Source organism: Cavia porcellus, unplaced genomic scaffold (genome assembly GCF_034190915.1).
Source record: "Cavia porcellus strain 051 isolate PalLab524CR breed Dunkin Hartley unplaced genomic scaffold, mCavPor4.1 scaffold_31, whole genome shotgun sequence".
In the NCBI taxonomy this organism is placed as follows: Eukaryota; Metazoa; Chordata; class Mammalia; order Rodentia; family Caviidae; genus Cavia; species Cavia porcellus.
The window spans coordinates 8,995,674-9,008,976 of record NW_026947514.1 but is presented as its reverse complement, the minus strand read 5'-3'; the positions used below and the strand labels follow the sequence as shown (position 1 = coordinate 9,008,976).

Sequence of the window (13,303 nt, the reverse complement as noted above, 5' to 3'; positions counted from 1 at the left end):
ATGACACTTCCTTTTCTTAATTGTCTTAATGGGCATGTGTTACAGCAAAATATAAAGCAATTGCTTTCTTTATTGTAATTTACAGAGAGATGGGTTTGATCATGGAACCTAGGGATTTTTCAAACCCATTGATGTTGGGCTGGAGGGGTTTCTTTTTACATATTCACCTCCAACGATGCGGTCACTAATTCAAAGAATTCAAAGAACAAAGGGAAAACCCATGTTCCTTCCACACCATGTTTTGCAATGGCTATTAGATGACCACAATATCATCAAAATCATGGAAAATGCAATGTCCTGCGCGTGGGAGAGCGGGGGAGGCTGTAAGAGTCACTCTCCCAAGAAAACTTGACTCTGACACCCCAAAATCCCCAGGCTGAAGGTGATTCCGGAACTGGGAAACCACAGACCTGGCTCGGACTTCCGCGGGTCTCTTCTGATCCCTGAACGAGAATCGGCCTGGCTCTGGACGGCCTGGTGTCCACGTGGAGGCCTGGGTTCAGGGTGTGGACTGAACAGCTACCCACCATGGAGGCTTGAACTGCCCCAAGAAGGGCAGAGAGCCGCAACTTCTCCAAGAGGAAAGGGCAGAGACTGAGCAGCTCTCCAGCAGGCAGCTGTGACTACAAACAAGGAAAGACTGGTTGAGACCTTGGGCCTTAAGGTGTGTTCCATCCTGGGTGCAACCAGGTTTCCAGGGAGCAGCTCTACCCGTGCGGCCCCGCCCACTCACGACGCGCCCCGCCCCTTTCCCCACCCACTTGCCTTATGCGCCCCGCCCACCATCCTGGCACTCCGCCCTCCTCTCGCCCCGACGCCAGGGGGCGCCCGCGTGTCCTCGGCTATAAAGCTGCTGCGGAGCATCCCTGGGCCCAGCGAGCGGCCTTTCGAGGCTGCACTTTCTGTCCTGCACTGCCCAGGCGCCATGGCCCAGGCTATGGTCTCCAACAGGCAGGTAAAGCACGTAACCGAGGACCCCAACCGCCTGTGGATATGGGACAAGGCCACGTACGTGGATGAGCATCAGCGCACCTGGCTGCCAGTCATCCTCAAGGTATAGCCCACCCTGGGGCCGTAGGAGACGGGGCGCCCCCTGTGCTGGCGCCCAGCACCCTCCGCAGCCGCCCTGGGCCTGGGCCGGGCTCTGCTGGCTGTGTTGCCCCCAGGCCGGGAAGGAGGATGGGTAGACCAGGGGTACACGCCAGAGTTGGGGACCCTGGAGGGCGTGGAGGGCGTGAGCTTCTGTGGACCGAGGCTTTCTGGCTTCCGGGTCCTACTGAAAAGTTTTTGGTGACTGGTGCGTGGGCTCATCCCCAAAATGTCCTTAACCTGGCCCAGAAACTTCACGTTTACAAAGCGCCCCCACTAGACTGAGAACGGAGGCTTAACGCAAGGGTGCTTATGCCTCCCTTTAGGTCTGGAACAAATCAGCAACACACTCGGAGCAAAGCCGGTGTGAAGTGCATGCTGCTGAGGACCAGGATAGATCTTCAGTTGTTACTTTAAAAAAATATATGTAACTCAAAAAAGAAAAAAATAGGTAACTCAAAACATGGCTGGAGTGCAGCTACGCAGTAGACTGAGGCAGGAGGATCTCAAGTCTGAGGCTTGTCAGGGCGGATTTAGCGAAAGCTTGCCTCAAAATTTAAAGAGAAAAAGGACGCAAGTAGGGATGTAGTTCAGCGGCGGAACACTCTCCTAAGGTGCGTGGGACCCCAGATTCAATCCCTGCGACTGCAATACCTGTGTATTTTCAGTTAGCGCTTGGGCTTTACTCAAAGCAGTAGAAGCAAAAAGTGGTGAAACTCCAAACTCCGCAGTAAACCCAGGAGAGGTGGAAAAGCAAAATTAAAATATACACTAGTAGAATATCTATGAAACATAATAGCAAGCAGACACACTGAGTGTTGAGTTTGTCTCTGCTTGGTTGCTCAAAACCCTGAAGCTTCAAAAGTTACCCTGCCCCAGTGGTCCAAGGCTTGTAATTTCAGGAAACACTTAAACTTGTGTTTTTATTGCCATTTCAATATATTTCAATATACTTTATTTCATTAAATATACCCACATTATACTTTTAAAAATCAATTTGTTTGCTCCTTTTTGGTTGAAATTTTAAAAATTCTTGGTAGATCTCCTTTAAAATCTCTGGGAAATATCTTCTCACCAAAACACCATGATCCCGACAGTTTTTCATGGGGTGTCATCTGAAAAATAACCCATTCGCAAAATTGGGGCTGGATTTGCATCTCATAATTGGAAGAAACGGTGTTTCTAATGTGTAGTTAAATTAATGAGAGAAAGATGAATAATTCCGACTGGTTAAAGGCTCTGGAAGACACTGTAACCCATTAAGAATAGTGATTTTTTTTCAGGGCGCTTACACTATCCAGAATGATCTTTGTTTTTGGTTTCTTTAAGTATAATTTCATTGGCAGGAATTTTCACAAAACTCTTCACTTTAGAAAAACATTCCGCAAACAAATGTTAGTACTTGTTTCCGGCTTAGTAAAAGCGAGGACTCCTTTAGACTCATTGAATGAACGTGGGTGTGAGGGTTTGCAGGGATCTGATGTGAAGCTGACACAGCTGGGGGAGTAAAGCTGTGGTTAAATTGTGTTGGAAATGCATCAAGTGTGGGCGGCCGCCGTGAGTGCTACTGGCTATTTTTCTGTGTAATCTTTCTGAGCCCTTGTTTGGGGCATCTCTTGTGGATAGCATACAGTTGGATTTTGTGGATTTTTTTTTCCTTAAATTTTTAAATGCAGCTCATTTCCAGTGTTGATAAAACTGTGTTGGGTCAGTCACATGCCTCATTTGTCTTTGCTGGACGTGCACCTGAGGAGAGGGCTGGGTGCTGTGTAGATGAGGGCCCGGGGTTCCAGGCAGGCGGGGTGGCACTGGGGACCGGTCCCACCAGTGCCCAGGTCAGGAGTGTGGCTGGAACAAAGTGGAGGGAGGTGTGGCCTGCTGCTTGGGCCTTTTGGATATCTGCAGGCCATAGTTAAAGGTGCAGAATCGCACTGCCCATGTGGGCAGCATGGAGGAGCTGTGGTTTTCAGCTGCTCAGCTCGGCTGCTTTGCAGAAACCTAGCTGTGGGACTCGAGACAAGCAAGCAGGTAGCTGCTATAGTACAGGAGATAAACAATAGCAGGGGATAGGGAGGGTGAAGTGTGTCACCAGAACCTGGGATCCAGGGATATCTTACCTAAAGGAGGAAATAAAAAAGCCACATGCCAGTTGAACTGGTCCCCCTAAGCCAAGGGCCATGTGGCCCATACCCACCCCGGACGCTTGGCAGGAACAAGTGTGCCCTTGGTGACCCTGTCTGGGTGTGTAGCTTCATGCTGGCCCAGCCAGGGTCCCTGACATCAGTGGGCACAGGGATCCCCTGCATCTCGCCCTGGTGTCTGTCAGTTCAGGCTAGGGTTGTAGGGCAGCGGGAGGGACCTGGGTCAGTCGATAGGCCTGGAGAAGCCTCCTCAGTGCGACCTAAACATGTTCCCCTGTCTTTTCTCTGCAGACGGAGAATAACCTGCAGGTGCTCCTGCGGCAGCAAACAGTCCAGATGGGGGACCCCCAGACCCCCAACCAGCTCCGCCCATGCCCTCTGCCTCTGATGTGGCAGCACTACCTCCCGCAAAGAATATACCGAGCCAACGACTCCTCCTTCTGGCGTGTAGTGTATCACATTGAGGCAAGCACGGGGCTCCCCCGGGACAGGCATGCGGTCTAGGGTGGCCTTGCCCCTGTCCACTCTGTGCCCCATTTTCCTTCACCCCGGCACCAAATGCTGAAATAGTGGACAGACTCACAACTGCAAGTTCCTAAAGGGCCGGACCAGACAGGAGTTAGCACTGAGGGCCTGGCCATCCCCGAGGGCCCCACCAGAAGCCCTTGGTATGTAGGAAGCTCTTGCTGATGGCAGGGACCGGCTGAAGGCATGCAGCACCCCACCCACGTCCTGTCAGTGAGTGCCCAGACTAGGGCAGGGTAGGGATTGTGCCACTCTGGTCTGATCACCGCCTCTCTCCCCTCCTGCCCTCAGTTCTGCGGCACAGAGGACATCCTCCTAGAGAAATTGCCGAACCAGGAGAAGCTGCCAAACCAGCAGTGTCCTTGACGTGGTGAGCAACCAGGGCCCATCCAGGAATCAAGTCTGAGCAGCCTTGAGGGAGAAAGGAGCACCCCTCCCGTGCTGCTGCCCCAGAGGGTCCCCAGTTGAACAGGCTTCGCGGGGGCCACCCTGTGACCTTCAGCAGAGCAGAGCCTTCTGGGTGCAGTGCCTCGGGTCACAGCTGGCACCTTGGTTGACAGTGGTCAGTCGTTGTGTTAGCTGGCTCCAATTGGGGCACAGTGAGGCGCAGCCCCTGGGAGGCAGCACTGACACCCCCAGCTCCCCTGCTGGCCCCAGCAAGCCCCCATGCTGCCCTTCCCTCTGCCCCTGACACTGTCCTGTCTTGCCCCTTCCCAGGTCTTACATTTCTGACTCTGCTCACCCTAGGCCTGCAGCAGGATGTCTGTGCGGTGTTCACCTTGTTGACTTGTCTTGTGTGGGGGTTACTGTCACTGTGCAGGGAGGAGATACCTGGCCAGAGGACATGCCCTACCCAGGCTGCTGGACCTGCCCAGAGCCCTATAGGCTCTCTAAGCCCTCTGCCCCATTGCTGCCCTGGCAGGTGGCACCAACAAGGAGACCTGATCCCTGTCATTTTCTCCAGTGCCCAGCCGCACCTGTGCCTCTGGTTTTCCCAGCTGGCACAGGACTTCCAGTTTCTCTCTCCCTTCTAGCGTCCCGTGCTCATTCCAATCTGTGCCCTCAGCTCCATGCATCTGCCGGATCGGCTGCCTCTTCAGGCGCTAGGCCTGTGCGCACGTGGCCACAGAGCCTCATTCACCCCGCGGGCCCAGGCCCACGGCACCTGGCAGTGTTGAGAGGCCAGGCAAGGAACTAGCGTGGGTGGCCTTCGGTTTACCCATCTTAGGGAGAGGGGTCAGGTTCCCCTGTTTGACAGGTACCTCTGCGCACACAGGCCTCGTGAGGTTGGACATGGTGTGAACACTTTGTATTGTTGGCCAATTCAATGCATGATGGTTCGTATAACCTGTGCCGAATCCGCTTCTGTCTTTGACCCACATCCTGGTGGTGAGAGAGGAGAACAAGCAGTCCCCCGTCACTGCATCCGGGCACTGCATGGCAAACAGTGCTGGGGACTTCGTGCATTTCTGATACTTTGGAAATGGCACTGAAGGCTTTTTCTCTTGATAATCCAGCTCTCAGAACCCCAGTGCTCCTGGAAGCATGACGTGAAACCATTAACATAAGTGAGCTCAGAACAGTGCTTTGTTGGTGGCTCCTGGAATTGTGCCCGTGTCTGGTCCCACTCTGTCACCCCTGCCTCTGTGAACCCTCGGCCCAGTGGCTCTGCCCGCCGCTCCCTGCCTGGGCCCAGAGCCTGCACTTGCCTGGGAAAGTGTTGCAGTTGGTCCTAGTAGCTCCTCCTGTCTGACATTGTCCCCGCCACCCGGGCCCTGGCCAGACACCTCCCTACTTCCATGACACATGCAGGGCACAGGACAGCCCACCTTGTCCCCTCCCAACCCCGCCAATCCTCCTGCACCTTCAAACAGCACCTCAGCAGGACCAGCGGGAGCCAGTAGAGCCCTGGGTCCCGCTCCTGTGGGACCTCAGTCCACAACTTCCTGGCAGCAACATGGGAGAGGGCGACATGAGGGAGCCACCTGGAGGGCGGAAGGGGCGGGGCTGGGTGGATAGAAAGTTGCTTATGGAAACTACACAAGAGAAACAGCTGGGGTTCTCTGAGGAGCGTGTCAGGGCGGTGTGTCCTGTTCCCTAACCCTGCCTTTCATACTGCGGTCCACAGGAACCGACTGCACAGATGCCTCTTGGGGACAGCCTGACAGTGGCAAGCAGGAACATTGGAAACCTTGTAATTATCAAGACCCTGGCTGGAAGAGCAATATCAGTTGCAACATTCTGTTTACCAAATCCTGGCTCAGCACAGGAAGTGTGCTGGGACTCTGATACAGTAGCAAAGAAGCAGGCGGAGAACCCAGCAGAATCTCAGACCTAAGTAGAGCGAGGAGACCTGAGGCAGGCAGGCAGGCGCAGTACAGCAGTCGGTGTCACAGACTTTCTTTTCTTATTGGCACGTATTCGTAACATTCATAACATTGCCCATCTCTGTGGGATTGGCCCTTGTGCGCAATGCACCTGGATTCCTTCCTCCCTCCCCTTTCCTGGCCTCTCTTCCCCGTCTGTCCATCTTACGGATCTCCGTCTGCTTTGTACATGTGATCATATTTTTCATTACTGTTATTTCCAAAAAAGGTCTGCATTTTTCTTATTTCCTCTAGGCTTATGAGGTTTGCCCCAGACCAGTACTGGCAAGCCTTCTAGAACTTTCAATGCCACAAGCAGCCCACTGCAGCACACGTGCCGTGGGTTCGCCACCACTGCCCTGGACCCAAGTTCAGGGAGTCCTTCCTTTTCTGATGAGGACTCGCTGTGCTTCCCAGACTAGCTTCAGTGATTCACAGTCCTCCTGCCTCAGCCTCCCTGGTAACTGGGATTTTACAGGCTTGTATCACTGCGCTGAGTTAAGGAAGATACTAAAAGTTTTTCAGATAGATGATGTAGCTCAGTGGTACAGTATATAATCAGGAAGCACAGGGCCTGGGTTCAATCTCTAGCAACCCTCCAAAAAAGACTTCAGGTAGAGGGCCTTTTGGTTTTGTAAACTTTGTTATTAATTGATAGTTTTATTACCCAAAAGTCAGGATGTTCTCTTTTTAATTCACATCTTTTATGTGGCCTCCCTGGCTCAGCTTGGGTGAACGTTTCATGCGCGTTTGTAAAGAAGGCGTTTCCCTCGCTGGGTGCAGAGATGGGGTTGCTGGGGCTGTCCATGTGCGTGGCCTTTCTGTGTTCTTAGTCATTAATTTCGCCCATTTGCTTTATCTTAGCCTGGAAAATTACATAAATACTTCCTATGAGTGGTGCAGTTCCATCTTCTTTTAATCTGTGGTATGTTAGGCTTCATAAAGTTGTTGTAGTATTGGCTGTATAAATATTGATTGTCTAACTTTCTTGATTTCCTATTAACTTGTTTTGAAGTCCTGTAATACTCCCACTATCTTGCTTTGACTGATTAGACTCTGTTCCATTCTGTATGATGGGAAGTTTGAGGGTATAGGCAACTACTTTGAAGGCAATAAGATTCACTAAGATGCCCATTCTGGTTTGACTATTGTCTCCTTTGGAAGTCCTGTAATGTTTACAATGCTTAAGTTTTGTTGGTCTTGTTCTCTACTGTTTTGTTCAACTTTATAATATCTAATGAGATAGACAATTCTTTTTAAGGAAATAAGAGACATTGTTGATAACCTTGTACTCTGTTTTACATCATGTGCTATGTCTATCCTTGGTTTGACTGACAGCTTTGTTTTGCCATATTTGACTTTATTCTCTCCCTCCCCCCAAAAAAGTAATAAGAACTAAGGAATAATAAAACCCAAAATGTGTAAATTTTGTTGTAAAAAAGAGAGGTGGAAAAAAAAGTTCTAAATGATACAACAGCAAGAGTGTTTAGGGGTGTTAAAATAGCTGACCATATTAATGTTTTTGGTTGGATCATTGAACACAACTGTTTGCAGTCTCACTGTTTGAGTGTCCACTTTGTATGCTTTGATACTGTGATTTGAGCAACTATCTCTAAGATGATAATATGTAATCTATTAACCGGTGATTTCTTACTGTTTTGTTTTGTTTTGTTTTTTGTAGTTCTGTATTACTTGTACCCTTACACTGCTTTGTTTTGTTTTGTTTTTTCTCTTTTTCCTTTTAAATAAAATTTTAAAAAAAAATAAATATTGATTGTCACACCTTGTGAATTGCAGCCTTTGAGTCTTTGCCTTTGAGTGTTTCCTAATGAGATTTCTGCTGTGTCCTCTGTAAAGATGGTGAACTGTTTGCTCCTGTTACACAGTATTTGCCTGCGGTGTTTTTGCCCAGCATCCGAATTTCTTTGTTTTAGGTATGTTTTAGAAACGCTTCATATGTTCACAGAGAGAGGTTGGGACAATGTACATGTATGTTTGTGGGATTTGCTGCATATTCTGAATTGGTCAATTAAAGTCATTTTTAATACCTTGGTATTAGTATTGTTTTTCTATATGATGTTCGGCTATGCTGTCTGTTTTCTAAATTCTTTTTTTCCCTTGGCATTGTGTTTGCTGCATGGTTACAGTTACACTAACGTCTCAGGGTAATGTCTTTGCTCGATTTTTACAAACCCTTCCGACAGTCATAGCACTGTCCAAAGGCCTTTATGTCTTGGTGGACATATTCCAGGCTGTGTTACCCTGTGTGGTAACCCCAAGCTGTGTAGCCGTGTAGGACTGGCAATGGGGCTCATGTGATTGAGAAACGGGCTTTGATGTTTATGTATGTTAATTAAGTGTAAATAACCACCTGTGCCTGTCAGCCGCCTCGCAGAAGCTGCACATATCCTGGTTCTCTTCTCTGAATGATACTGGAATTAGGAACACCTCCCCCGACAAACCATCAAAAGTGATGGCCTTTAAGGGAAACCATCAGGCCTCTGACTGTTCTCTCCCTTTCCCCAATTTCGATAGCCAAATTGTATCTTCATTATCAGAGAATATAACAAATAGAGGTTGGACATCCCTAGCCCAAAATCTGAAGTGCTTAGAGCACTGGGGTGATAGCACAGGTGGAAAATCCTGTGTGTGACTTACTTGGGCGGTCATACATGAATGGTTCTGTGTGTACCGTTTTCCTTTATGCACAAAAGCATTGAATCTATGTGACATTACCTTCAGGTTTCATGTATAAGATGCCTATGAGAGCCAGGGATACAGCTCAGCAGCACAGCACCCGCCTAAGTTCAGCACTTGGGATCAAAAAAAAAAGATGCATATGAATTTCCATTTATAGACTTGGGTCTCAGCCTGTTACCTCAACTGTATCTTTAATATGTAAATATTCCAAAATTTAAAAACTCCGAAGTCTAAAACGCTTCTGGTCTGAAAGCATTTCAGGTAAGTAATAACCCAACCTGTACACACTGTTTCCTATATTTACTTGGTCCTAATGAAAAGCTTCCCAAATATTTCTCAATGGTCTGGTTGGAATTAAGGAATTCCAACTTAAGGAATTGGTTGAGACATGTGAACAAGATTCCTTGATTTCTGTCATTTCTACCTTAGTTTGTGACCTTGGTATTTGAAGACCACTTTAGCTGAACTTTAAAGATCTTGGCTCACATTTTTTTCCTTGGGTACCTAGTCTGTGTTCCTCGGTATTCTCTGCTGTGTTTTAGTTTACAAGTCTCCTGTAAAGATTTAATCCCATGTAAATTGCTTGATCATTTTTGCATATGCTGAAGAGATTTCTGTTTTAGATCGTCAGTTTTAATAGCCTCCGCCTTTAAGTTGACTGTTCTTGGTCCTTGTTCCTTCACACACTCGGGCTCAAGTCCTGTTTTGTTTTTAGAGTTTATCATTTCCGCACCTCTTCTCTTGTATTCCTTTTAGGGGACAGAGAATTCTATTATGTACCCGTCGAATCTTCTTTGCCTGTCTCCTATATCTGGTACTTTTGAAAAATGCTTTTGGTCTTTATTGGGTTATTTCCCTTTTTCTACCTTGTAACTTTTCTTTGGTATTCTAGTAACTGCTAGATTTCCTGAGGGAGTTTGGGAAAGTTGGCAAAAAGGCCAATGTCGCTATTTGGCCCCAAATTTTGTGTGTTTCACAATTACTTTGCTATCATAATCGTATTTGCTTACAAAACAACTCTCCTTGCCCCCTGCAGGAGACACCTCTCTCTTCGGGTGCTGTGTGGTGAGGGCACCGAGTGTCAGCCTGAGGAGTTGGTTTGGGACCCTCCTAGGAGACTGGTGCAGCACACTTCGGGGTGTGCCTGGCCTTCCCCCTTCCCCTTCCCCTCTGACACTGTTCCCCGTGCTTCTGAGCCACCCGCCGCCAGCCAAACAGCTTTGCTCTGCACACCCATCCACCATGATGTTCCTGCCAACCATGAACTGAATCTCCTGAGACTGTGAACCAAATTCACCCTCTCTTCCTTTAAATTGTGGATATTAGGCCCCAAAACTAATACAGGTACCCAAGGAATGACCCTTAACCAGTCCAGTGAACTTATTGTCAGTAAGTGAACCTCCCATGGCAAACACAGTGTATAGATTTAAGTGAGAAATTTTTCAAGAAAATGCTGTCCTAAAGATTTTACTGTTGCATATCAGACTTAGAAACAACCTGGACACTTGTCCAGTGCCACAGAACTTATGCAGCAGGTTCGTTAGCCAAGATGCCAATGATCAGGCCCCAGAAGGCCCGAATCCAGGGAACTTGGCTACTGCTGCTCTGACCTGGCCTCGTCAACCCACTGGCCGAGGGTACCGATATGCCATACCCACTGACCACCCAACTGACTGGACTGTGGAGCTGGGTACCTGAGTGTATTATTACCACTGGTCCCTGACTCCTGAGAATTGTAGCACAGTAAATCCTCATTTTAGAAGGGGCACACAGCACGCATACAGCACATCTCGTACAAGAACCCTAGACTGGCTGAGGATTTAGCTAGTTTGCATCATGGATGATGCTGTTTTTGTTTCCTTGGCCTGTATTCTGTTCTCCAGCGCATCCCCCCCCACTGCACCCCACCTCATCCAGAGGTACACTCTGCTTCCTCCTTCGGGAGGCTGCAGTTGACAGACCAGGGGTACGGTAGGAGGTCACTGGGGTGTTTGGGCAGGTTTATGGGTTCACAATCAGACTACAGCTTAGAGTAGGCGCTCAGACATTGTTTTGAAAAAGCCCCGTGACGCTCCTTACCGCACACCCTACCCCTGCCCGCTGGAGGTGTTGTCCTGTGTTTCTGGGCTCCCCTCTCCCTGGAAGATCCCCTCCTCCCCCCTCAGTCCTGGACACCACAAGCTCACTCCATTATGCAGAGCGAGTTGGCCATCTAACCTGGGGCTACCTTTTCTTAACACAAGGCCACAGGGATGTGGTTTGTTAGAAACCTGATCTGTCCTGTGGGCAGCCAGGTGGGAACTTTGAGTACTCTTTAAGGGGAAAGGGGGAGAGAATTTGTATGAACTGGAGCTCTCCTGGGACTCCCTGGAAAGACAGTAGGCTTCAGGTCTGCTAAGGAAAGCCCCCCCCCCGGGGGGGGGTGCTCTAGGAGTGGGCAGAAGTCTGAGACAGGAAACTAAGCCTGACCCAGAAATGAGAGCAAATTGCTTGGCTCAGGAAGAGGCCTTCCACCCTTCCCCGGGGGAGGTTTTATTGTAACAATGCCTCTTGTACACACAGATAAAAAGCACTTAGGGAGGGCAGCACCTGCTTGGTCCCAGAGCTAGGCAGGGGGGACCTGGATTCAGACTGGCCCTGGTGCAGCCCCTGTCCTGTCACTGTGCGGTAATATTGCACAGACCAAAAAACAAGCCACTCTTGGATGGAATCCCATCCTGACCCTTCATTCCCACCCTCGGGAAAAGTGTTTGTCTTCTCGGAGCCTCAGTTTCCTCACCTGTAATAAAATAGCTGCGTTGAAACCTTTCTCATCATAGGGCTTTGAATATTAAATCAGCTAACAGATGGAAACTGCCTGGTGCCTAACACATTTCAGTAAACTTTAATATCTTCCTTTATGGTATTTTCCATTTTAGTAGGAAGCATCATTAACAGTGTTCTTAAGGGGGAAAGTTCAAAACCTTTGCTAAGATTATTTTACTTTGTAAGAGAGAACCACAGGAAAAAAGACACACCAAAGGCATGCCTGATTTTTTATTTATTGGAATAATTTACACAGGAAGGAAAGAACAGCAGCTGGTCTGCAGTTACACAGAGCCATACAACTTGATTAAAAAAAAAAAATCAAACAGTGGGCTCATTGGAGGAGTTCCCTTAACAAACACGACAGACAATCACAAATAATTAGGCTGATTTTTGCTCCAAGTTACAACTGCCTGTATTCAACCTTTCTGCTTTCCTAGGAGACTTTTAACAGGGTGACAAGCTACCTAACAGGAATGATTCATCCAGGTGCTGCCCGCAAGACCCCAGGAAAATCTAAGCCTGAGGTAAAAGTACATGGTCGGCCTTCAGCTAACTGAGGCAAATGCCTTTGAATACATAAGGAAAACCATGAACTTGTGAAATGCACATTTTCCCTTTACACCTCTCGAGGATCCTGCCCTAAAGACAGATTTGTAAATACTGCATCCTGAATTTCATTAACCGCAGTTGTCAGTGTTTCTGAAAAAGTGCACAGCGCCTTCTGTTCTAGAAGACTCCAAGTGATTTGCCCAGTGCCTGGCAACAGGAGGCTGAGGCCAGGAGGGTGGGATCTTGGCTCCAGCTTCTGGGCTGAACCACTTCCGCTCTGGTCTGCACCTTCCTGATCTGCACCAATGTCACTTTCTTGCTGTGCTAAAAAATAATTACATTGTATTACTTATGTGACTAAGGTAGGTTATTTCCTCTGAGCCTTAGAAGGGTGAAACAGCATCTACTGGAGTTTATTGTTTAGGACTTAGCTCCAGCCTGGAGCTCCCCTAGACCAAACCAAAATGGAGTCACTCAGGCTTGTATTTACGTCCTGGATTGCAACTGTGTTGTTTATTTGACTATCTGAGTAACCAGGAAAGAGAGGTCAAAGCCAAATGCCCAAATAAGCTTAATGAGGACATCAAGTAACCTTGAAACAAACAAGCTACCTCTTGTCGCCTCTCTGCTTTCCAAGGCCTTCTCTCTCTCACCCAGCCACCCTCTCGTTCTACTTTTAGAATTCAAGGTTGGCTGATTCTAAAGATCCCAGAAGGCAACACGCAGGCTGAGGCGGGGTGTGATGGCACCGTTGTGATGGCCATTTGAGCCCTGAAGGTGGCTTTGCACCTGGCAGATGAGCCTCACCTTCCTAGAGGGTAAACTGAGGTGACAAAGGCAGGGCCTTGCTGCTCAGGACAGGAGCTTATGCTGAGAGCCTGGGGAAGCCAGGAAGTCTATGATGTGGCTCATCTCCAGCTGGGCATGAAAACTGAATTAGAGGGAGCACGAATGGATGCAGAGAAACCAATTAAACCAAGAGGTTGTTGTAGTCAGGGGTTGTGCAGAGAACAATTAGAATCAGGACATGGAATTTATAATAATTATTTTATGGTGGTGACCCAGAGTTAACACAAGAAAGTGCAGGAAATCTGTCACAACACTAAAGACATAGAATATTCAGCC

General features: G+C 48.5%; 1 protein-coding gene across 2 annotated transcripts; it reads left to right on the top strand.

Moving 5' to 3' along the window:
- Positions 1-862: 862 nt before the first annotated feature.
- On the top strand, positions 863-8,159 carry Tcl1a (TCL1 family AKT coactivator A). Of its 2 annotated transcripts, none has more exons than XM_063241082.1 (4): positions 863-1,054; positions 3,522-3,695; positions 4,047-4,125; positions 4,473-5,758. In XM_063241082.1, exons 1-3 carry the CDS (start codon positions 926-928, stop codon positions 4,119-4,121), a joined length of 378 nt encoding a protein of 125 aa, XP_063097152.1. In that variant the 5' UTR covers positions 863-925; the 3' UTR covers positions 4,122-4,125; positions 4,473-5,758. The 2 variants fall into 2 exon arrangements, with proteins under 2 accessions (XP_063097152.1, XP_063097151.1); XM_063241081.1 differs by lacking the exon at positions 4,473-5,758 and adding an exon at positions 5,884-8,159 and having other exon boundaries at positions 864-1,054.
- Positions 8,160-13,303: the final 5,144 nt, after the last annotated feature.